This window comes from Rutilus rutilus, assembly GCF_951802725.1.
Source record: "Rutilus rutilus genome assembly, chromosome: 2".
NCBI lineage: Eukaryota > Metazoa > Chordata > Actinopteri > Cypriniformes > Leuciscidae > Rutilus > Rutilus rutilus.
The window spans coordinates 52,152,814-52,178,980 of record NC_140210.1 but is presented as its reverse complement, the minus strand read 5'-3'; the positions used below and the strand labels follow the sequence as shown (position 1 = coordinate 52,178,980).

Sequence of the window (26,167 nt, the reverse complement as noted above, 5' to 3'; positions counted from 1 at the left end):
CACGAGCCGGAACCCAACTTCTCTCCTCCGGACCGTAACCTTCCCAGTCCACCAGGTACTGGAATCCGCGTCCCCTCCGCCTAGAGTCCAGGATGCGACGTACCGAATAGGTTGGTTCCCCATCTACGAGACGCGGCGGTGGGGGAACCGGGGCCGGCGGATTAATACGGGAAAAAAAAACGGGTTTGATTTTGGACACATGGAATACCGGATGAATTCTCCTGTACACTGGAGGGAGTTTGAGGCGGACTGCCACCGGACTAACAATTTTGGTGACAGAAAACGGGCCAATGAATTTAGGAGCCAATTTATTGGATACGGAGCGGAGCGGAATGTTCTTAGTAGAAAGCCACACTTTGGAACCGACGACGTATACGGGAGGCCTAGACCGGTGGCGATCGGCTTTGGCCTTGGTGCGCGCCCGCACACGGAGGAGAGTCTCACGGGCTCTTGTCCATGTGTGGTGACACCTCTGGACGAAGGCGTGAGCAGAGGGGACCGCGACTTCGGATTCCAGACTGGGAAAAACTGGTGGCTGGTATCCTATACTACACTCAAAAGGAGATAGGCCCGTAGCAGACACTGGCAACGAATTGTGGGCGTACTCCACCATAGGCAGTTGTTGACTCCAGGAGGAAGGATTCCTGGCAGCCGTACATCGCAAAGTTCTCTCCAGGTCTTGGTTGGCTCTCTCAGTTTGGCCATTGCTCTGGGGGTGAAACCCAGAAGACAGACTGACCGTCGCCCCCAGCAACCTACAAAACTCTCGCCAAAATTTGGACACAAATTGGGGACCCCTGTCGGAAACCACGTCTGTCGGGAGGCCATGTAACCGAAAGACGTAATTAATGACTACAACCGCTGTCTCCTTGGCTGAAGGTAATTTGGGCAAGGGAACAAAGTGGGCTGCCTTCGAGAATCGGTCCACCACGGTTAAAACTACCGTGTTACCCTGGGAGGGTGGGAGGGCGGTAACAAAATCTAGTGCGATATGGGACCAAGGTCTCGAAGGCACCGACAGCGGTTGGAGTAACCCATCTGGGGGTCGATTGGACGACTTGCCAATAGCACAAACTGAGCAAGCCAAAACAAAATCGTGAACATCGCGAGCCATAAGCGGCCACCAGAATCGTTGTTTGACCAAATAAAGGGTGCGACTAACTCCTGGATGACAGGCTAGACTAGAACAATGACCCCACCGAATAACGTCTGGACGTAGTTCCTCCGGCACAAATAAGCGGTTCGATGGGCACCGGATCGGAGGCGTTACCCCTTCTAGAGCCTTCTTGACTCTCGCTTCGACCTCCCAAGTGAGCGTAGAGATAATTAGGGTCTCAGGAAAAATACGCTCGGGAGTAGGTGCGTGTTCGGATCTATCAAAAATACGCGATAAAGAATCGGGTTTGACGTTTTTGGAACCCGGACGATACGAGAGGGTAAAATCAAAACGGCCGAAAAAAAGTGCCCACCGAGCCTGCCTGGAGTTCAACCTCTTGGCGGATCTAATGTACTCCAGATTCTTATGATCCGTCCAGACGATAAAGGGTACCCCGGACCCCTCTAACCAATGACGCCATTCTTCCAAGGCTAGCTTGACCGCCAACAACTCCCTGTTGCCAATGTCGTAATTTTGTTCAGCAGGTGATAAACGATGAGATAAAAACGCGCATGGATGCATCTTGTTGTCTGAAGGTGAGCGTTGAGAAAGAACTGCGCCTACCCCCACCTCTGACGCGTCGACCTCCACCACAAACTGACGTGAGGAATCAGGGGCGATTAAGATGGGAGCCGAAACAAAGCGGCTCTTGAGGTTGGAAAAAGCAGTCTCGGCTGCTTCCAACCACCTGAACGCAGTTCTGGGGGAGGTCAAGGCAGTCAGAGGTGCGGCTAGTTGGCTAAAGTTGCGAATAAAACGCCGGTAGAAATTGGCGAACCCCAGAAACCTCTGTAGGGCCTTACGGGAATCTGGGTTTGGCCACTCTACCACAGCCTTAACTTTGTCAGGATCCATACGCATACCCTCAGCCGACACGATGTGTCCTAAGAAAGGGACCGACTGTGCATGAAAAGCGCATTTCTCCGCCTTGACAAAAAGCCCATTCTCTAGCAACCTTTGGAGTACCCGTCGGACGTGCTGCACGTGTTCCTGGAGAGACGAGGAAAAGATCAGAATGTCACCCAGGTAAACATAAATAAACTGATCGATCATGTCTCGCAGCACGTCATTGACGAGCGCTTGGAAGACTGCGGGACTGTTGGACAAACCGAAAGGCATGACCAAGTATTCAAAGTGCCCCCTAGGGGTGTTGAAGGCAGTCTTCCATTCATCCCCCTTCCTGATACGGACCAAATGATAAGCATTACGTAAGTCCAGTTTTGTGAAGATGGATGCTCCCTGCAACCTCTCGAAGGCTGAAGACATCAACGGCAAAGGATAAGTATTCTTTACCGTGATGTTGTTCAGCCCCCGGTAATCAATACAAGGTCGCAGCGATCCATCCTTCTTCCCCACAAAAAAGAACCCCGCCCCCGCTGGAGATGAGGAAGGTTGGATGAACCCGGATGCTAGAGAATCAGAAATATATTTCTCCATAGCCTCCCTCTCCGGAACCGAGAGTGAATAAATCTTGCCTTTAGGCGGAGACTTACCTGACAGTAAATCTATAGCACAGTCGTAGGGACGGTGCGGAGGAAGAGAAGCAGCCCTTGACTTACTGAACACTTCCCTCAGGTCACGGTACTCCACGGGCACGTTTGATAAATCCACTGCTTCCTCCTGCAACACAGGAAGAGAGACAACAGAACAGGCAGACACAAGACAAGACTTATGACACTCAGCGCTCCAGGCTGATATGGATCTTTGTTTCCAGTCAATGCGGGGGTTGTGTTGGTTGAGCCTGGGGTGACCCAGGACAATGGGTGTGTGATGTGAGTCCGTGATGAAAAATGATATCGTCTCTGCATGATTCCCTGAGGTGATGAGCGTGATGTTCTCGGTGGCCTGGGAGATGGTAGGTAGTGACTGTCCATTGAGTGCATGTACGGTGATTCTCTGGGGAAGTGTTCTGAGTGGGACTTGAAACTGCAGTGCAAAGGTGCGATCCATGAAATTACCTTCAGCCCCGGAGTCCACCAGTGCGGTGCAGTGATGATCGTGACCAGACCATCTAAGTCTTCCCGGGAGGATGGTGGACGTAGATGAGGACTTTTCGGCGGAGATCCCACCCGATAGTAGCCTCATGTTTACTATCGGGCTTGGCCTTTTACCGGGCAGTTGTTAGCGAAATGTCCCGCGCCCCCGCAGTACAGGCAAAGGCCAAGGGATCTCCGCCTCTCCCTCTCCTCCCGGGAAAGCCGAGCTCGACCCACCTGCATGGGCTCGGGATCGGAGGGACCGGCCGCGTCCATGCCGCTGGACCATTGATGTTCCACCCCCCCACGAGGCAGGCTGGGTGGAGCGCGTGGTCCGACCCGGGCTAATCGGGCGTCCACCCTCAGAGCCAGGTCGATGAGTCCGTTCAGTGAGGGGGGCAGGTCCAGGGCGTAGATCTCCCTCTGGACGCGGTCGGCCAGCCCATGCAGGAACCTATCCCACTGCGCTTCCTCGTTCCAGCGACACTCGGCCGCCAGGGTCTTGAACTCGATGGCATAATCCGAAACAGATCGTTCTCGCTGACGTAGTTCAGACAAGACCCTGGCAGCCTCTCTCCCCGCAACCGCGCGGTCAAAAACTCTTCTCATCTCCAGAGAGAGCTCCTGGAACGAGGAACAGCATGGTTCTTGGTTCTCCCACACCGCCGTCCCCCATAGTGCCGCTCTCCCAGTCAGTAACGTGAGGACAAACGCCACTTTAGATTCCTCTCTCTCAAAGGTTCTGGGCTGGAGAGCAAAATGCATGCTGCATCGAGTCAAAAACGGCCGGCAAAAGTTAGGCTCACCAGAGTATGGCTCAGGAGTCGGGAGGCGTGGCTCGGCCTGAATCGCGCGCGCCGCTTCTCCTTGCTGGCGGTCCTGAGCGTCCATCCTTTGAATACTTGCACGAACAAAGTCGTCTATCGTTGCTGCGGAGCCACCTGCTGCTTCCATGGAATGGTCGGATTGTTCTGTCATGATGAAATAAACAGGAAGCAATCGCAGATACTCAAGGTGATATTTATTCTCCAAAGTACACACAACAGAAAGAACAGGAAGGCGGTGATTCAGACTCAGGCAGGGACTTGATGGTCTGTGGTGCGCTGGTGCGGTGATAGTGGTGAATCCCAATCCCGGTGCTGGAGTGCGGTGAACCCAAGGATGACGAACACAACGGCAGGAAGACAAGGCAAGGCGAACACAGACACGGCAACTCCACGGGGAAACAGACACGGCAGGTCACAGGACATCAACAAACAATCCGACACTGGAACAGAGAATGGTGTGAGTATATATAGGAACGGAAATGAATCGCAGCTGTGAACAGTGATTGATGATGATGATGATCAGCTGGAGCGCTGACGGACACGTGAGCGGGACAACGCCCACTCACACATAAACAACAATGACACGAGACAAGAAGAAAACAATGCATTCAACAACCGTGACACAGAGATTCAGGCCAATAGATCAACAGTTTCCAAAAATCACCTGATCTACTTTCTTTTGGCATTTTTCCCATAACAAATGTGTTTTATTAACACACAGTTACAACAGCAAGAGATCTAACAGTGTTATTGTAAATGGTTATTATAAAGAAATTGAAAGATTTTAAAAAAAAAATAGCAATCGAATCGTCATGAGCTCAGGAATCAGAGGAAAAAAGAATTTTGTTTCTAGCCCTTGTGGTTCAAAAGTTATTAGCATAAACATGACTACAACTTTGGACAGGTGGTGGCGCTAGAGGGAATGACTTAGACACACCAAAATTGGTGTATTTAATGTTGGGACTGTCCTCTATCAGAATGTCAAACCATTACAACTTTCCCGCGATCGGTTCTATGGGCTGCCATAGACTCCCAGTCGGAAGAAGGAATAATAATAATAAGAAGAAGAAGAAGAACGGGAACGAAAACAATAGGTGCCTACGCACCTTCGGTGCTTGGCCCCTAATAAGAACGGGAACAGATACAATAGGTGCCTACGCACCTTCGGTGCTTGGCCCCTAATAATAATAAGAACGGGAACGAAAACAATAGGTGCCTCCGCACCTTCGGTGCTTGGCCCCTAATAATAAGAACGCGAACGAAAACAATAGGTGCCTCCGCACCTTCGGTGCTTGGCCCCTAATAATAATAATAAGAACGGGAACGAAAACAATAGGTGCCTCCGCACCTTCGGTGCTTTGCCCCTAATAATAAGAACGCGAACGAAAACAATAGGTGCCTCCGCACCTTCGGTGCTTGGCCCCTAATAATAATAATAGGAACGGGAACAGATACAATAGGTGCCTAAGCACCTTCGGTGCTTGGCCCCTAATAATAATAAGAACGGGAACGAAAACAATAGGTGCCTCCGCATCTTCGGTGCTTGGCCCCTAATAATAAGAACGCGAACGAAAACAATAGGTGCCTCCGCACCTTCGGTGCTTGGCCCCTAATAATAATAATAAGAACGGGAACGAAAACAATAGGTGCCTCCGCACCTTCGGTGCTTGGCCCCTAATAATAAGAACGCGAACGAAAACAATAGGTGCCTCCGCACCTTCGGTGCTTGGCCCCTAATAATAATAATAGGAACGGGAACAGATACAATAGGTGCCTAAGCACCTTCGGTGCTTGGCCCCTAATAATAATAAGAACGGGAACGAAAACAATAGGTGCCTCCGCACCTTCGGTGCTTGGCCCCTAATAATAATAAGAAGAAGAAGAAGAAAACTTAAGAAGAACTATAAGTGTGCTGCTTTCAGCAAGCACACTTAATAATAATAATAAGAAGAAAACTTAAGAAGAACTATAAGTGTGCTGCTTTCAGCAAGCACACTTCATAATAATAAGAAAACTTAAGAAGAACAGTAAGTGTGCTGCTTTCAGCAAGCACACTTAATAATAAAAGATAAGCTAAACTGTATTGTAAATGTCAGTAAATCATTTTTTATAAAAAGAATGAGTCAAAAAAGATAAATTAAAGTCTGAAATATGTGAGGTTTGTCTTTTTATAAAAACCTTTTTTTTCAACTTTATTTGAACTTGTACATGTTTGTATATAACATGTTGCAAGACACTTTTAAAATCTGGCTATCATTTTTAATCGTATTATTTTAATGTTTATGTTAGTGTGTATTGATGCTAATTTTATTTGTTATTTGCTGTTTTTCGACATAAAACTTGGTGAATTGATTTCATTGTGTAGTATTAGTACTTTTTGAACAGGATTCTGTGATAACAGTGGTAATTTTTGGCACTATAATAATTAAATGAAATGTTCATGCCATTTCATCTCTAGTTATGATCAACTAAAATCAACTAATTATGTGTTTTTTACATTAGGCCTATAATATGCAAAGTAAAATTTTCTATAAAAAAATGATATCTGATTCTGTTCTTTTCTCTGACACGCGTTGTTGGGTCTGGAAGGTTACTAATGTGATTGCTTTATCTGTAAATTAAGTTAATGCTTTTTCAATTACTGAATTCATTGAAATAAAATGAATTCTTTGATTTGAATATTTTTTTGGCAATGCGTCGTGTAGGTCTTAAATTTCAATCTTTATGGTCTTAAAATGTCTTAAAAACTGAAACCTGCAGGAACCCTGTACGCGTGGCGTTTTTCGCGTCGGTGTGCACACTCACATTGGCGCCCTTTGTTTAGTCACGCGGCGTTAAACGTCGGCGAATATCGCGCGCGAAATTCGTCCCGGTGTGAACAGGCCTTAATGCTGTACATGTTATAATGACTAATTCTGTTTTTTTGCATATGCATTGGACAATGTTTTATAATTGTCACTTCAAATAAAACTATAAAACATTAACATCTAAACCTCTGTTAATTCTCAGTAAGAACTCTTGTTGTCGTCTGACAGAAATAAAATCAAACTGGTTGGAAGCTGTACCAAAAGCTCCATTTCTGGTTACATTTTATAATAACATGTTTTTCAGAAACTCATTAATGTCTTAATATATTTCCATCACAGCTAATCTCTCTGCAGACCCCTGCTACAACTACACTGAGCTGAACGATACATGGAGATCCATCAGTAATACACATGCTTCAGTCAGAAACTGTGACTACTATGTCTCCTGGAGCGGCTGGTATCGTCTCTTCATTAACAACACTAGCGCTCATATCCCAGACACGTGTGTTGCTGAGTCCAGCTGTGGCACTGATACCGCACTGTGGATGCGTGGTGGACACCCAACAGTAACAGATGGAATCGTCACTCGAGATGTCTGCGGTGATGATGGGAGTTACTGCTGCGCTTACGGGTCTTTTCCCATTAAAGTCAAAGCCTGTCCAGGCAATTATTGTGTCTATGAGCTGGTTAGTCCGGCTGGTTACTACTGTTCAGCATACTGTGCAGGTAATTATATTCACATGAGCTATTTCTACACACTCATGATATTTGTGTCACTGTTCATTAATCACTATTCATCCAAACTTACAGACACTGGCAGCATTAACACCAGCTCTACAACTGTCACACCAGTGACCATCTCACCTGGTAATGTTACACACTGTGTCTCTATTGGCTTATTTTATGAATGTTTTCTAATCTATGTAGGCTACAGATATGCTATGGTAAATTTGAACATGGATTTTAATATGAATATTTGCCTCAAAAGTCATGGAAATGTTTTGGTAGAAATGTATGAAACCTGTAGATTGTTCTCAGGTGTGTCTGGCTGTCATTCACACTGTACAGTAGTTCTGAATATGCCACACTTCATAGTCAAAAACAGTACTTGTTGTGTTTATAATTATAAAGAACTATATCCCTGATAGCAGATCAACATTGAATCAAGAAAAACTTAACATTGATTTTTCATCAGGCTTACATGCCAGATGTAGAATATAAATGTATATACTATAAATGTCTGTATAATAAATAGTTACCATAACACTACTGGATCTCATGCTGTTGAATCACAGGGCAACTATAATCAAAAATACAAATGATCAACACATCACCATATATTCAAAATTTAGACACTGGATGAGATCAGAGATTCAGGCCAATAGATCAACAGTTTCCAAAAATCACCTGATCTATTTTCTTTTGGCATTTTTCCCATAACAAATGTGTTTTATTAACACACAGTTACAACAGCAAGAGATCTAACAGTGTTATTGTAAATGGTTATTATAAAGAAATTTAAAGATTTAAAAAAAAAATAGCATATGTACTATTCAGACACACAGACATCAAGAATCAGCACATAAATCTCAACAATGGTGACAATCAACAAATAGATTTTTGCCGCAATGCATGCTGGGAGCCAGCAGAGAACGTCTCGGTTACGGATGTAACCCTCGTTCCCTGAGTGGGAACGGAGACGTTACGTCGGATGACGACGATTGGGGTTTCGCTTAGAAGCCTATCACCTTCGAGTATATAAAACGAGCCAATGGCAATGAAATGCCATGGGTCTGCGGAATTTGCATAGCGTAACTCCGCCCGCCGCAGGGGGTATATAAGGAAGTACGCTGCACAATGCAGACATGCCTTCGCTGAGGAGCCGAGACTGGCCCCAGGCGTTTTTCAGCGGTACAGCGGAAGTGGCAGGAAGACGTAACGTCTCCGTTCCCACTCAGGGAACGAGGGTTACATCCGTAACCGAGACGTTCCCTTTCGTGGTCACTCCGAGTTACGTCGGATGACGACGATTGGGGTTCCAGTCTAATCACGCCACCTCGGCTGTCTTCCAGTGCCCTGCGTAAGTCTGAGCTCCCTGTTGTGAGACTAGCACGAACGAAGGAGTCCTACTTAACACAGGGATACCAAGGTACACTGGGAAGCATATCTCCAGAGAGAAATATGCAATCATGCCCAGCCATTGATGGGGGGGACTTAGAATACACATATGACCCAGAGGGATGCATATGGAGAATCACTGGGGTGTCCAGCCGCAGGTGGAATTTTAAACCCCAGGGTTGGCAAGGTGGCTTGCCAAGGGAAAGACACACGCTCACAAGGAGACTTACAGTGGAATACACATGTGGGGGTCGCCCAGAGGGGGGACCATGCACATGGAGGCACCTAGTCAAGCGCAAAAGCTGCGTTATGGCAGATTGGCATAACTCAGGCGTTGACGTCACCAGTGCTGGAGGAAACTCAGAGCTTATCAGACTCACCTGAGAAGAAAATCGCACGTATCCCGTCCGTGGAGAGGAATGGCGAGCAAGCGAAGACACCTGAGCAGAATCTAGCACCGGCTGGTTGAAGCGAGTACATGAGAAGAAACTGGCTCTACGCGGAGATTATAGAATCTCGCGAATGTGTTGGGAGTCGCCCAGCCTGCAGCTCTACAAATGTCTGTTAGCGAGGCGCCATGCGCTAGAGCCCAAGAGGAAGCGACACTACGTGTGGAGTGGGCTTTCACACCAAGGGGGCACGGACGACCTTGCTGCTGGTATGCCAAAGCAATGGTATCCACTATCCAGTGAGATAACCTTTGCTTTGAGAGAGCCTTTCCCTTCAGCTTCCCACCATGACAGACAAAGAGCTGGTCTGAGGTCCTGAAACACCGCGTTCTGTCTACGTAAGCACGGAGGGCGCGTACTGGACAGAGCAGTGCCAAGGCTGGGTCTGCCTCCTCCAAGGGCAGCGCTTGCAGGTTCACTACCTGGTCTCGAAAGGGTGTGGTAGGAACCTTGGGCACATATCCAAGCCGGGGTCTCAGGATCACGTGAGAGTCAGCCGGCCCGAATTCCAGGCACGCTTCGTCAACCGAAAATGCCTGCAGGTCCCCTACCCTCTTGATGGAGGCCAATGCAACCAGGAGCGCTGTCTTCATTGACAGGAACTTAAGCTCCACTGATTGCAAAGGCTCAAAGGGAGCACTCTGCAGGGCAGTTAGAACCACTGAGAGGTCCCAAGAGGGAACGAGGGGAGGACGAGGAGGATTTAGTCTCCTCGCTCCCCTCAGGAACCTGACGATCAGGTCGTGCTTTCCCAGAGACTTACCTTCAACTGCTTCGTGATGTGCGGCAATGGCGGCAACATACACTTTCAGGGTGGAGGGAGACAGCCTTCGCTCCAACCCTTCTTGCAGGAAGGAAAGCACGACACTGATCGGGCATTTCGTGGGTTCTTGATGTTTAGAAGAACACCAGTTGACGAAGAGGTTCCACTTCAACGCATAGGCATGTCTCGTGGACGATGCTCTAGCGGAAGTGATGGTAGCCACCACCGCAGGTGGTAGGGTACTCAAACCTGCCTCGTCCCGTCCAGGAGCCACACGTGGAGGTTCCAAAGATCGGGACGAGGGTGCCATAAGGTGCCCCGTCCCTGAGAAAGGAGGTCCTTCCTCAGAGGAATTGGCCAGGGAGGTGCTGTCGCGAGGAGTACTAGTTCGGAGAACCAGGTCCGGTTGGGCCAATACGGGGCAACCAAAATGACCTGCTCCTCGTCCTCCCTGATCTTGCGCAAGGTCTGCGCAAGAAGGCTCACTGGGGGAAACGCATACTTGCGTAGGCCCCGCGGCCAGCTGTGCGCCAGTGCATCCGTGCCGAGCGTGCCCTCGGTCAGGGAATAAAACAGGTCGCAATGGGACGAGTCGTGGGAGGCAAACAGGTCTACCTGTGCGTCGCCGAACTGATCCCAAATCAGCTGAACCGTCCGGGGATGGAGTCGCCATTCTCCAGCGAGAGGCCGAACTCGAGACAGCTCGTCGGCCGCCTGGTTCAGGTGTCCCGGGATATAAATGGCTCGAAGCGACCTCAGATGCTTCTGACTCCATATGAGGAGGTGGCGAGCGAGTTGCGACATACGGCGGGAGCGTAGACCACCTTGATGGTTGATGTACGCTACTGTTGCGGTATTGTCTGATCGGACTAGTACGTGCTGACCCCTGAGCAGCGCATGGAAGCGGTGCAGGGCGAGACGTACAGCCAGCAACTCGAGGCAATTGACATGCCAAAGGCGCTGGGGTCCTGTCCAGGAGCCCGCGGCAGCATGACCATTGCACATGGCGCCCCAGCCCGTGTTGGAGGCATCTGTTGATACAACAACATGCCGGGAAACTCGTTCTAAGGGCACTCCGGCCCGTAGAAAACTGAGGTTCGCCCACGGGGTGAAGGTCTGACGGCAGGCTGGAGTCACTGGGACTTGGAGCGTGCCGTGTTGCCATGCCCACCTCGGGACTCGATCGCGAAGCCAAAGCTGAAGCGGTCTCATATGAAGCAATCCCAGCGGCGTTACTGCGGCTGCGGATGCCATATGCCCCAGGAGCCTCTGAAAAAGTTTCAGTGGAACCGCACTCTTGCCCTCGAACTGACGAAGACAAGTCAGCAGTGACTGCGCGCGCTCGCTCGTAAGCTGCGCGCACATGGCGACCGAGTCGATCTCCATACCGAGAAAAGAGATCCTCTGCACGGGGCAGAGTTTGCTCTTCTCCCAGTTGACCCGAAGGCCCAGACGGACTAGGTGCCGGAGCACTAGGTCCCTGTGTTCGCAAACCTGGTCTCGAGAGTGAGCTAGGATCAGCCAGTCGTCGAGATAGTTCAGGATGCGAACCCCGTGTTCCCGGAGGGGAACAAGGGCTGCCTCGACGACCTTCGTAAAGACGCGAGGGGACAGGGCTAGCCCGAAAGGGAGAACCGCGTACTGGTATGCCTGCCCCTCGAAAGCAAACCGTAGAAACGGTCTGTGTCGAGGTAAAATGGAGACATGGAAGTAGGCGTCCTTCAGGTCGATCGCTGCAAACCAATCCTGCGGCCGCACACACTGGAGGATGTGTTTGGCCGTGAGCATCTTGAATGGCAGCCTGTGAAGGGAGCGGTTCAAGACGCGCAGGTCGAGGATTGGCCGTAACCCACCGGACTTCTTGGGTACAATGAAGTAAGGGCTGTAGAAGCCGGACTTCATTTCGGCTGGAGGGACAATCTCGATCGCACCCTTCGCCAGCAGGGTGGCGACCTCCGCTCTCATGACAGGGGCATTGCCACCGACCATAGTGAAGCGGACTCCCCTGAAGCGGGGAGGAGATCTCGCGAACTGAATCGCGTAGCCGAGCCTGATGGTTCTCGCGACCCAGCGGGACAGTCTGGGAAGCTCTAGCCAGGCCTCCAGAAAGTGCACCAGCGGGGTCATACGAACCACAGACGTACCGTCGGTGGGGCAGCGAGGCGGAATGACCGGCACCGGCGAGGGTGGCATAGCGGCCCTGTGCGGGGGCACGGTCATTAACCGCGTCCTGCCAGAGGAGGCCAGGGGAGGGCGCGCGTCCCACGGGGGCGTGCTCTGGCAGGGGTCTGGCGACAGAGGGGGATGAGAGGAGCGCGGCCCGTGGGCGGCGCGTGCTGTCATCCCACACCTCTGGGACAGAGGAGGGCGGCAGTGGCGGGACCCGAGGGTGGCGCGCACTGCGGCCCTCGGACTCTGTCGGCTCAGGATTGGGGAATTCAATTCTGTCTTCAACCACATCAAAGTACTGCTCGTCGTTGGACGAGCAGCGGGGAGTGGAGAACAAAAGATTCTCCCCCGGCCCTCCACCGGGGGAAGGAGTGGCCCTGCTACCAGCTCCTGGGACAGAATTGAAGCCAACCCTGAGCAGCCCGTCTCAGGAGCGCCGCTCGGCCTGGCGTTTAGCGGGCGGCGGGGCTGGAGAGGGCTGTGGCGCCTGCCTGCGGCTCCCTCCACAACGCGGCCCGGGTGAAGGTTGCTGCTGGGGCCGTGCGGGAGGGGCGGCCGCGGGAGGGCGCCCTCGGCGGCGAGCAGGCTGAGGATTCTGTGCCGACGGCTGAGCAGCAGAGCGTCGGGGCAGAATGTGCTTGATAGCCTCAGTCTGCTTCTGGGCGGTCGAGAACTGTTGGGCAAAATCCTCGACCGCACCGCCGAAAAGGCCGGCCTGGGATATGGGAGCATCCAGCAGACGAGTCCGCTCGGGCTCACACATATCAGCCAGGTTCAGCCAGAGATGTCTCTCCTGGACCACAGCTGTGGACATCACCAAACCCAGGGAGCGCGCGGTCACCTTCGTCGCTCGGAGAGCGAGGTCGGTGGCGGCGCGCAGCTCATCAACGAGCCCTGGGTCTGTCCTGCCCTCGTGCATGTCACGAAGCATCTGGGCCTGGTAGACCTGCAGAATGGCCATGGCATGCAAAGAGGCAGCTGCCTGTCCCGCCGCACTGTAAGACTTCGCCACGAGAGTGGACGAGAATCCACAGGCTTTGGACGGGTGCTTAGGATCACCACGTGATGAAGCGCCTGCCGGACACAGCTGCATCGCGACAGAACGTTCAACCGTGGGAATCCCAGTGTACCCACAAGCATCAGCTCTATCGAGGGGAGGAAAGGCGGAGAAAGCCGACGAACGATCGCGGGAAGACATGGGAGCCTTCCAGGACCGCGTGACTTCCTCATGCACTTCCGGGAAGAATGGTATTGGGGTTGGGCGGCAACGAATGTCAGCGGCCGCTCCCAAAAACCAATCATCCAGCCGCGAGCGCACTGGATCGGGCGGCGGGGACCACTCGAGCCCAATGGCCGCGGCTGCCCGGGAAAGCATGGCAGTCAGCTCGGGATCAGACTCGGGCAATGCTGGCACGCCCGAGGGCGGCAACACAGCCGAATCCTCACTTCCCGAGGACTCATGCCCACCTTGTGATGCAGTGATCGACATTGCATCCTCCTGTGGAACGCCAAACGAAACGCGCGGGGCCTCCGTAGAGGGACCGGCGGTTTCGATTTGCACGCTCGCGGGTACCAATGCTGAAGAGGGGTGTGTGGACCGTGGACGTATCGGCGGTTTGTCCCACACAGATACCCTCAGGTCACCCTGGCCACCAGCCGAAGTACAGCCTCTCGGGGAGACCGTAGATCGGGGTGTGGATGAGGGGACTCTCGCTCTGATGAGCTCATTGAGTCTCGACCGCAGCATGGAGATGGTCATGTTCCCGCAATGAGAACATGAATCATCCACAAACGCTGCTTCAGCGTGATCAACGCCCAAACACGCTAAGCAGAGATTGTGCCCATCAGGAGAAAATACATCGCGACCACAACCAGAAGTGCACGGGCGAGACATCTTTAAAAAGACGTGCCACATGCAATGCTCTTTTTGTGAGAGGAAAACTCCGCGGATGTTGAAGCGAACAGGGAGAAATCACACTAACTGTCAGATCACTGACAAGATCAGCAGGGAAGTGTGCACTCGCTGAAATCGCCGTCACACCAACACCGGAGAGCTCGCTCGTCTCGAAGGTAAGAGAAGACTAACTCAGAATCTTTGGCTTGCAGGAGTGGAGAAGTTCTCGGCTCCGAAGCGAAAGCATGTCTGCATTGTGCAGCGTACTTCCTTATATACCCCCTGCGGCGGGCGGAGTTACGCTATGCAAATTCCGCAGACCCATGGCATTTCATTGCCATTGGCTCGTTTTATATACTCGAAGGTGATAGGCTTCTAAGCGAAACCCCAATCGTCGTCATCCGACGTAACTCGGAGTGACCACGAAAGGGAACAAAACACATCGATGACTCCCAGCATGCATTGAGGCATGAATAAATTATGCAGCTGAATGATCTTACTATTTTCTTTAATTGCGCTTTTGTTGTGATTTTAAGTAGCCTGTTTTGGGATGTTTAGAGTTGATCTGTTTATCTGAATATTTTATTGTCACTATTGTTGAGATTCATTTGCTGATTGTTGATGTCAAGTTATGCGATAAGGCAGGCAAATTACGTAATCAAAACCCTTCACAGACTCAGCAGTTTCAAATGTATGCTCTCTCATAAGCATCCCTTTTTAACAATGTAATCTTTGTACTTATTTGTAATTATAAATATATATTACAAAGTAATCAAAAAGGCAATAAGGTTGTCAAGCTTGAACAAATATAAACACCAATCAACACACACTATCATAATTGGCTGGTCAGCTGAAGAAAAGTAACTTTATATTATATATATATATATATATATATATATATAATACTTTATATATACTTTTCAAAGATCATTTACATCATAACAATGATTGTTCAGGAAATCAAAAAAATAAACACAGTTTTCCTATTCAGATTATGCTTATTATCAATCCTCAGGACTATAGTTATGCCCTAGTAATCGTTGAGATTACTTGTTTTGCAGGGTCATAAAAATGAGTGCACTTGTTGAAAATAAACAAAACCACAAATAAAGGTGTCTCTGGTTCCTTACTGGGCCCTATGGGGACTGGAACCACATTAGAACAAGAATTAAATAAAACGAATGTAAATAAATCAAATAAATGAAAGAATGGACATGTGAATAGCTGACGGCTATTATTATCAAAGTAAAAATATATATATATATATATATATATATATATATATAAAAAAAAAGCTTAAGTGATCAAGACAAAAGGAATGACCTGAAATTGGGAATAATCAATAGCACGAGTGGCCAAACTTTGAATTTGCTTGGACTAGACTCCATAGTGGGTCACAGCTGCTGTGTGTTCAAGACACTTGTGTGCGTGTCCTTACAAAAGTTTAGTCAACATGCTGATGAAAATCCTCATGACTATAAAAATTCTTCTCTAGCTACACAGTTTACATGTAATTAAATTTTGATTTAATTTACAAGGTAACTGCAAATTTAGCTGACAGCACTCAGCAAGGACTACTCCTAAAATAGTGGCGGTAAAATTCAGCTGGGAAGAATTGAAAGTAAGGAAAGAGAAAGTGAAAAATCAGAACCCTGACTGGGGTTAAAGGAAAAGTATGATAGATCACTTTGCACTGTGCACAGCACAAGCTGTAGATAAAGGCTTCAAGTAAATGATGCTAACCGCTAACTGTAGCAGTTATTATTTAGCTTAGCCTAAGCTGAACGGACGCTAGGTTAGGTTAGCTTAGCCATCTAGGCTGATTTGTTTACAATATGACGTTACGAGTTTGCACTTCCTGTGACAAGTCGTTGTCATGGGAACCATGTCAGAGCAATTCAACAGTCCATGAAGAATGTCTGCACATTTTAAATGAGTTATACATGTTTAAACGAGTTCAAATGTGGCGCCTATACTTTGAGTCTTCCAAAAACTAGATGTTACGTTCAGTAAAATGCAAATGTGGTTTGGCATTTGCCAATTTTACTCGAGTAACTCTTTCCTTTACTTTAAACAACTTCTTCTACTTGTTTAAAAGGTAAGGAAATAGATTTGCTGTAAGTCGAAGCTTGTCTAAGCATACAAGGTTACGTCCATCTCATGCATAAATATTGACTTTTCAGCGAGTGGAACAATTTTGATCTCTAGGTAGCTCTGCTTGTAGATGCAGCCAAAATTTAGATGAATTACGTCAACCTAACAATAATTTGTAAGGCCTTTACATTGCAGAAAGGGGAGCATCACCCAAGTCTACGTGTATATAACACTGTACTGTTTCTTCGTCAGAAACAGATGCTGCACTTTGGATTTCTCCAATCAAGCAGAATAATAAATGCCGGTACAGCATGCCGCTGAGTTGAGCTTCTTTTGTCAAACAGACTTATGCTTTAATGCTGAAATTACAGATACTAGTTAAAAATCTAAGACTTTTTCACTTTTAGTAGAGATGTCAATTCCAGCTATCGTTTTATCTGCATTTAAACAAGCCAGTAACCAGTGATCAAAATGCGTATCGCATGTTGCGTCCTATTCGGATCGGGATGATCAAATGCACACTTTAGGATAACATTAGTTAAACCAAGGGCCGCTAGGTTTTGTTAGTTTACGCAGCTCAGGTGGTTTGCTTACTATCTGGTGTCGGGTGACGCATGCCCTATTTAAAGTTAGTATGTCATGTGACAAGTCATTGTCATGGAAACGAATATGCAGCAGTGCCAATTTAAACCAGAAGGTGGCAAATGTCTGTATGGTTCGAAAGCAGTGCATAGTCTGTTGGCACGTGAGGCTAACATATGCATTCAAGATTTTCTTTAAATCAGTAAAATTCTAATTTTACTAATGCAGCTTCCTGCTTCTTTTGAGCACACATTTTCATCTACTTTAAAAGTTCTATGTCCTATGCTGACTATGAACTTTGTAGCAGCGGCTTGCATTATGGTCGTGCTGTGTGCCTTCTGATCTTTGCAGTTCAGAGTCTATGGGGTTTAGGAACCCTTTCTGAGGAGGCCTCGTGTGTTAAAGGCATTCTGCGTCAAGTCACGCATTGTTGAGTGGGCATTGCGTGGAGCGGCCAGAAATGGTGACTAACTGGTTTTGGAGGAAAAGGTTCTTGGAGCTGGTGTTTTCCTCTGTCACAGGTTTGTTGCACGCTCCAGGGTAAGCTCGTTCGGAGTCTGTGGTAGTAGCACAGGCACCTTTAGGTCTGTTTGGTGTCTGGACAGTGCCCAGTCTGCATTCAGACTCTTAAGTCTGAGAATCAGACTTCCATCAGGGAGGATGTGTCGAGACTGAGACTATCGTGAGACTGTGGGTGAGAACCAACATGGCAGCGCTCTGAACGCAAACGCAAACAGCGGATTACTATCAACTTCACTCATTTTATCAAAACAACTTTCACTATACTGGATAACCAATCTTGTCAAGACCCGGATAACCTGTTCAACTTCATCGACAGCTATTTCTACAATCTGGACATTATGTCAGAACCAAACAGGAAAATACGCAAACGGGATTCATCCACCGAAATAGACGAGGAAACCACAGTCGAGGTCAGTGTACTCGCATCCATAAACTCCAAACTTGCCATACTCGAACTCAGGGCCGACGATTGCTATAGGCGAACTAGGCGGTTTTCTAGGGTGACAAATATGTTGGGGGCGCGGGCGCGCGGGCGCCTTCTAGGGTTGCCGTTACGTTACGTTACGTTAAGTGCACAGCTGCTGGCGCGCTGATGAAGAAAATGAAGCGGCCTAATAAACCCTCCGGTTTATTTCGGATAACGTATGTATGCTAGTTATGAAAAGTACAGTTGCTCTCTACTCTACATTCATTATAACTAGCAGGCTCATACACACACAGTAACCATTATGCTGATAGTGGTGTTGACGTGGTGTTCACCTTTCTGTACAGTTCCCCTCTAGGAATATACTAAAATATTATTATTATTATTTTTATTTTTTTTGGCCATGGCCAGATGCACTCGGGCAATATTTGCAGAGGCCGGCACCTGCTGGAGAAAGGACACCTGATCCTTCATGTTATCCTCTCTCTGAACTTTGAAAGTACAACTAGTACTATTGTTGCTGTTTTTGTTATTGTTATTATTATTAGCAATTAGTACTTTTATAATCACATCACATTAATACTACTAATTGTTATCAGTAGCATTATTTAGCCTTGTAGCAGCCTAATAGATTAGTAATAATGGTAGTGGTGGTTCCTGCCTCAAGTGGAGGAGTTTAAGTATCTTGGGGTCTTGTTCACAAGTGAGGGAAGGATGGAACGGGAGATTGACAGACGGATCGGTGCAGCTTCTGCAGTAATGCGGTCGATATACCGGTCTGTCGTGGTGAAGAAAGAGCAGAGCCGCAAGCTCTCGATTTACCGGTCAATCTACGTTCCTACTCTCACCTATGGTCATGAGCTTTGGGTCATGACCGAAAGGACAAGATCCCGGATACAAGCGGCCGAAATGAGCTTTCTCCGCAGGGTGGCTGGGCGATCCCTTAGAGATAGGGTGAGAAGCTCGGTCACTCGGGAGGAGCTCAGAGTAGAGACGCTGCTCCTCCACATCGAGAGGGGTCAGCTGAGGTGGCTCGGGCATCTTTTCCGGATGCCTCCTGGACGCTTTCCCGGGAAGGTGTTCCGGGCGCGTCCCACTGGGAGGAGACCCCGGGGAAGACCTAGGACACGCTGGAGAGACTATGTCTCCCGGCTGGCCTGGGAACGCCTCGGTGTCCCCCCGGAAGAGCTGGAGGAAGTGTCCAGGGAGAGGGAAGTCTGGGCATCTCTGCTTAGACTGCTGCCCCCGCGACCCGGCCCCGGATAAGCGGAAGAAATAGATGGATGGATGGATGGATGGATGGTAGTGGTGGTAGTAATTGTAATTTATCTACTACAAGTTACATGGTCAGAGATAAAATGTATTTGTACAATGCAACTATGTGGTAGAAATGACCAAATGCAATTGTTTAACGAACAGCTAGGATGAACTCTGTGTTTAAATACATACAGCTGCAGGAGTAGGGACATCCAGTAGTGGTACTCCAGGGACCAGTGACCAGGCCAGGAACACACAGCCTGCATCAAGTGAGTCTATTTAATAGTATTTATTCAAGCCACATCCATACTTTAAAGTACAATAGAAAAAGGTTAGCATGTTAGCTTGTTTTCTTAAAGAAGTTCAACCACATTCATCATTTCACTCACTGCTTGTCTGGCTATACAATATGCTTGTATACAGGTGAATGGACACCCAGGACCACATCAAGCACTCAGGGCACCAGTGAAAGACAGATGACTGAGACCAGGGACACGCAGCCTGAAGGAAGTTAGTCATTTGAATAACTAATTTAAGCTTACAACCATCTGACAATATGTACTAGAAGATAATGAAAACACATGGAAATCACAATAACATCCCATCCCTATGAATCTAATTTCAACTACAGTTTTAGTAATTTTCACTAATTTAATTTAACACCACTGATCTGGCTGTTGCAGGTGAAGGGGCCACATCTAGCATTCCAGGCACCAGTGAAACACAGACCACTGAGACCAGGGATACTCAGCCTGAAGCAAGTAAGACCCTTGAATACCGTTTATTCAACCACAATTTAAAACTTCAGTGACTTCTTTCCAAGTAAACATTGACATTCCTCATTAATTAATCTCAAACACTACTGGTCTATTATACCAAAGTCCTTTTAGGCAAGTCGTGCCACTCGGCCGCCATCTTGGCAACGCCTCCAGGCAGCTATTTCGGACTAACAAGACCAGGCTCCTATCTAAATGAATGGGCAGAGAGTCAGAACTGCACTTTCACTGGTCACCGGGACATAAAAACTGCATGTATAGAAACAGCAGTAAAATATGATTAAAATCGCTGAAAAAGTTTGATGACTTTGCCCCAAAATAAGGTTTAAAACGCCTTTTTCCCCACAGGTTATACTTTACTACGCATGCGCAAGGGTTCACGACACCAACTTCATTTACGTCTCTATCCAGAATGCTGGTGTTGTGCAATAATCAATGTCAATATTGTTCTCCATTATTTAAATATAAGCAGGTTTGCACTTTATCAGTAATAACAATGTATTGTATAGATCAGTTGTTTTAACTATTCATTAACATGAATCGGTTCAAAAGAGTCATAGTTCGCGAATTGGACGTGTCATACGGTTGTGTGATTATCCCAGCAGTTAGGACATGGAGATCCCACAAGGTTAGTGTCAACACAGAAAACATTACATCACTGGATAGGTTTTTTCGTTTATTTAGAGAGTAATTATATGTCAGCTGAATGTGCGGAACGCATTTCAGAGAAGATAAGGCAACGTATTTTAGCATAATTCACACCCAGCGGTAATTCAGGAAAAAAAAATCTCCGAATGCTCCACATGAAACTTTGGTCTTCCGACCTTTTACCATAATGTCGTTTTATTTAGATTAATATGCATGCGGGGGAGAGAAAGCTAGACAGTGCTTAATTTGGAGACGGTGAAGTCTTGTTTACACTTTCGCCTGGCTCCGGAGAGAGAGAGAGAGAGAGAGAGTGCACGCACGCGACCGGGGCTCTCTCTCTCTCCGCTGTCGCAAAACCTCAACTGTGCGCATGCGTCAGTGGAACCAGACGATAGGCTTAAATGTTTCCCGGCTTGACTTTTAAAAGCAGATGATTGGCTTTTCAGCGGGAGGGGCGGTACATGTGCATACAACCGCCATCTTTGCCGTTATGGGTTTTCCTTATATAGTTGTATTGAGGATTAAGGAAGTGGCATGTCTCTTATATAAATTGTCTCTGATTATACTCTATATGCTGGTCTATAGTATATCTTCCTTCTTCCTTAAGTTTATTACTTAATTTAGTAAATATCCTTGAACATTCTTTGTAGCATTTGTGTATGTACAGTTTATTACTGTTGATCCTTCAAGTCATAATTTGCTTGTTGAAGTGTTGCAGTGATTATAAAAGCATAAACTCAATCTCGCCAAGGGCAACCAAAGGGCTAGAGCCGGCCCTGCTCGAACTTCTCCATATAGACATCCGTGATCTGAAAGCTAGTCTCGAATTTTCCCAATCCCAAATCGAAACTCTAATGCAAGATTACATTGAACTAAAAAGAACCGTATCACACCTCTCCACCCAAGTCACAAAACTCACCAAAGAAAATCAAATTATGCAAAAAACCATACACAGATCCAGAAGGAAGATTTATTATCATCAATATATCAATCAATCACTTAACTTTTACACTAGCAAACATTTACGCTCCAAACAATGATGACCCACTTTTCTTTCATAATCTCTTCTCTCTGTTGTACAATTCCACAAACCTCATAGTAGCCGGAGATTTCAATATTGTTCTCAACCCATCATTTGACCGTACACACAACCACAGTAACACACGAACTTGTCACTCATCAGAAGTAATTAAACAATATATGACGGATGATGGCCTTGGCGATAGCTGGAGAGCAAGGAACCCACTGCTAAGAGAATATTCCTATGCCTCTTCAGCCCACCGTTCTTCCTCTAGAATAGATTTTTTTTTGATTAGCAACTCCTTAATTCAACAGATATCAGAAAATACTATCCATTCAATTATTATCAGTGACCATGCTGCTGTATCTTTAACATTAAACAACCCAGCACAGAAGAAAACCTCTACAAGATGGCGCTTCAACACTTCTCTCCTAGAGGACCACAATTTTACCACTCTTATAAAAAGAGAGTGGGCATCCTTTCTGGAGATGAACGACTCTCCAGAAATCTCACCATCAACACTTTGGGAATCGGGCAAAGCAGTCATGAGAGGCATAATTATATCATATTCATCACACAAGAAAAAACAGCAACAACAATTGGAAAACACCCTCGAGCAGAAAATAAAACTGCTTAGCAATCCACAGTCTACCGCCCCATCTGAAGAAGTACAAACTGAACTCAAGCAACTTAGGACTCAATTGGATAGTATCATAAAAAAAAAAAAAAAACACAGTTCTGTATACAGCAACTTAAATATGATCAGTTTCACCTCAGCAATAAAGCAGGTAAATATCTGGCAAACATGTTACAATACAAAAAAGACAAATCACTCATCCCATCAATTATGGACCCTCAAGAAATCAATAACTTTTTTCGCCATTTCTACAGCTCTTTGTACACTGCCGGCACCCAACCTCTACAATCTGAAATTGACTCTTTTCTTAACAATCTGGACCTTCCCTCATTAACCACAGAACAAGCAAACTTTTTAGAACAACCCATCACCTCTGAAGAACTTATCAAAGCCTTACAAAGTATGCAAAACAATAAATCACCTGGACCCGACGGACTACCAGCAGAATTCTACAAACACTTTTGGGACATCTTATCACCAACTTTCAACAAATTACTCACAGAAATCCAAACCACATGTACCATTCCCACACATATGAACACAGCGCTCATTACTGTTTTTCTGAAACCCAACAAGGACCCAACACATCCCTCTAGTTACCGCATTAATCAACACTAATCTGAAAATTATCACAAAGACTCTAGCAACCAGGATTGAAACAGTTATGCATTCACTAATTCACCCAGACCAGACAGGCTTCATCAAAAACAGGAACGCAAAAGACAATATCCGCAGACTTTTCAATCTCATCAGCATTGCACAAGGACAGCCACAAAAAACTATAGTTGTATCACTAGACGCAGAAAAAGCATTCGACAAGGTCAACTGGATATTCTTATTCACCACCCTCCGTAAATTTGGTTTTGGAGAGTCGTTCATCCAGTGGATAACAACACTATACACTTCTCCAAGGGCCGCAGTCGTCACAAATGGGATCACTTCACCAAGCTTTACTCTGCACCAAGGAACTAGACAGGAATGCCCACTCTCTCCATCCCTCTTTGCCATATTCATCGAACCACTTGCAGCAGCAATACGCCAAAACAACTAAATTAAAGGAATCCAAGTCAACAACTCTCAACACAAAATTAGTCTATATGCAGATGATTTACTATTATACTTACAAACTCCATCCCAATCACTCAATGAAGCATTCAATGTCATCAACAAATTCTCCAAAGTCTCTCACTACACAATCATCTGGAACTCAACTATTCTCCCGCTATTAGGAGACGATGTGGACTCTGCAGCTCATGACCCCTCCCTTCCCCTCAACACAGGTAACATCAAGTACTTAGGTATATCAATTTCCCCCAGGCTGTCAGAGCTATACAACCTCAACTATGCCTCACTCCTCAAGAAAATAGAAGATGATTATAAACGATGGAACAAGCTCCCACTCACACTCATAGGCCATATCGCAACAATCAAAATACTACAAGATACTACCCCAGATCAATTACCTATTTTCAATGATTCCGATTACCCCGACAGACTATTGGTTCAAAAAACTAGATTCCTCACCACTCACTTCTATTGGAAAAATAAAAAAAAAACAAGGATAGCACTTACAACACTCCAAAACACAAAACACTTAGGCGGACTTGAAGCACCAAATTTTATGCACTACTACCTGGCAAACCAATTACAGTACTTATATAAATGGACTCAACAACAGACACATTCTAACCCATGGCTTGATCTTGAGCAATACTTGTGCTCCCCCAACTCAATTGCAGACCTTCCCTTTCTACCACAGTCAATCAAAAAACTGGACTTCTATCACAACGTTACAATAGCAACAACTCTGCCAGCCTGGTGGAAAACCAACAAAATCACCAAATCACCCCTAGCTAGGTAGGTATACCCCCATCTGGCACAACCCTGACCTCCGTCTTCACAACAAACCGATCCACTTCCCCAAATGGCAACAAATGGCATCACCCACCTTCACCACGTATTTGAAAATCATAAATTTATGTCATTCACCTCAATTGTCCAGAAATTCGGGATCGGGAGAGACCAATTTCTCCACTACCAACAACTTAAACCTTTAACCTGTTAACCTGCAACCCCACTTTTGAAAAATCCCCAGAAATGACATACCCAAACTGAAACAGATACAGTTCATGAACCCTTGGTACTAAAAACACAAGTATGATCTCATTTGAAAGCTGACACCTGGCAGTTTATTGTAAATGTAGAATTAATTATTGTTATGATGATAAAAATTGTTATAAATAGCTTCAAAGTTTTGTAAAGTTATAAGAAATAAGAAAGGCTTTTGTCTGCATTATAGTTACTAACGACTGGCTATTCACAGGCTATTCAAAGAGTTTCAGTCCCTAATTTCTTTTATCAAAGTTTTTATCACATTTGAAACTGTATCCAATCAATGCCCTTCTTGAATAAAGACACATCTCAGTAAGCATTCCTATTTAGAAAAAAAATCATAAAAGAATAAATGCTAGTGCTAGGTGGCAGGTGCACCAGGGCTAGCTAACATGTTAGCTTAGCACACCATCAATACACGACCATTTATGAGATTAAAACCATGTTTGTGCTCCAAACTTACAGTATTCTGCACGATGATACAGTCTATACCGATTAGCATTACATTATAAATATAATCTATTATTATGAAAATACCTGACATGGCTCGAAGAACACAGGTAACTCAAATATCATTGCAATCATGTTTATTGTCTTCAAAACTTTATGTGCATATTACAGTGATCTCTGTTAGATGTGTGTGTATCAGTGACATCCTGGAATGTCACATGATTATGGCACTTCTTCATGTGTTCCATATATGGACTACACTGTGCACACAAGCGCCCTCAGGCTGTTGGTATGGATTGAAAACACAATACATCACAGTATCCAGCGCTCATAATGACTACATCGACGCATTTGGGTATAAATTCAATAAATATTATTCCTGTCTATAGAAATCTGATGTAAACCTATGAGAATCTATCAATATTTCTCCAAATCTGCACATTTTTGAGCTCAAAGCCCTGAGGGACGTTGTTTTGTGAAGCGCTGTCATGACGACAGCACAGAGTTTTTTTTATGAATGAAAGCGGCTGACGCTCATAATTCATATTAAAGGTATCCACTCATTTTTTTCATTTCATAACTCCTGACGCAAATTAAGAAATAACTGTCATTATAAGTTTCTCAGAATACAATAGTGGTCAAATATTGAAACTTGAGTCTTATATCTTTTTAATGATGTATAGTTTGTCAGGGTATAACATTAAATCTGATAGTAACTTTGAACTAAAAAAAAAAAAACGCTTCAGTGCGTCCGCGCACTGGTGAAGGTTGTTCAAAGCAAAACAACTTCAACTAACACTCTACAGCCTTCTAAAATCAGTGAACAGTTATTGGAAGTAGCCAGCCCCCCAAGAAAACTTATATCCAAACTCTACAGCTTCATCGCTTCATCTAACCCCACAATAACCCTGCCTAAGGGGAAGTGGGAAAGTGACCTCATGCTATCTCCCGACCTGAATTTTTGGACACAGATCTGCAAGAATACCTTTACTATGAGCACCAACATCAATTTACAACTCATACAATATAAAACCATCCACAGAACCCACATCACTCAGAGCAAACCATTTAAAATGGGATTATCTGACACAGACACCTGCTCACAGTGCACCTCTGGGAGCACAGACACCTATCTCCATGCCACTTGGCTTTGCCAGCCTGTTCACTCTCTCTGGATCACATTAACTAACACACTATCTTCGATCCTGGACTGCAGAGTCCCACTGTCCTCTGCACTCTGTCTCCTAGGAGATACTTCAGAAACCTCCATCCCTTCCAAATACAAAACACCAGTTCTGGTTTCTCTAGCAATCGCTAAAAAATGTATCTTTCAAACCTGGAAATAAAAATCATCTTGCCATTTTACCCATTGGACTAACCTAATCATAGAATTCATTTTGACAGAAGAAACCATAGCTCATAAAAAGAACAATATATCTGCCTTTAAAGAAACCTGGAATCCCCTCATAAGCTTTCTACAAATTC

General features: G+C 46.3%; 1 protein-coding gene across 1 annotated transcript in view; it reads left to right on the top strand.

The window, feature by feature from the left end:
- LOC311283922 (hemicentin-1-like) overlaps window positions 1-26,167 on the top strand; it is an 80,467-nt gene that overhangs the window by 32,410 nt on the left and 21,890 nt on the right. Inside the window, exons 4-8 of the mRNA XM_084398696.1 lie at window positions 7,106-7,492; window positions 7,577-7,633; window positions 19,233-19,307; window positions 19,462-19,548; window positions 19,722-19,799. Of these exons, the coding sequence (XP_084254822.1) occupies window positions 7,106-7,492; window positions 7,577-7,633; window positions 19,233-19,307; window positions 19,462-19,548; window positions 19,722-19,799 (684 nt within the window). The remainder of the gene's footprint in view (window positions 1-7,105; window positions 7,493-7,576; window positions 7,634-19,232; window positions 19,308-19,461; window positions 19,549-19,721; window positions 19,800-26,167) is intronic.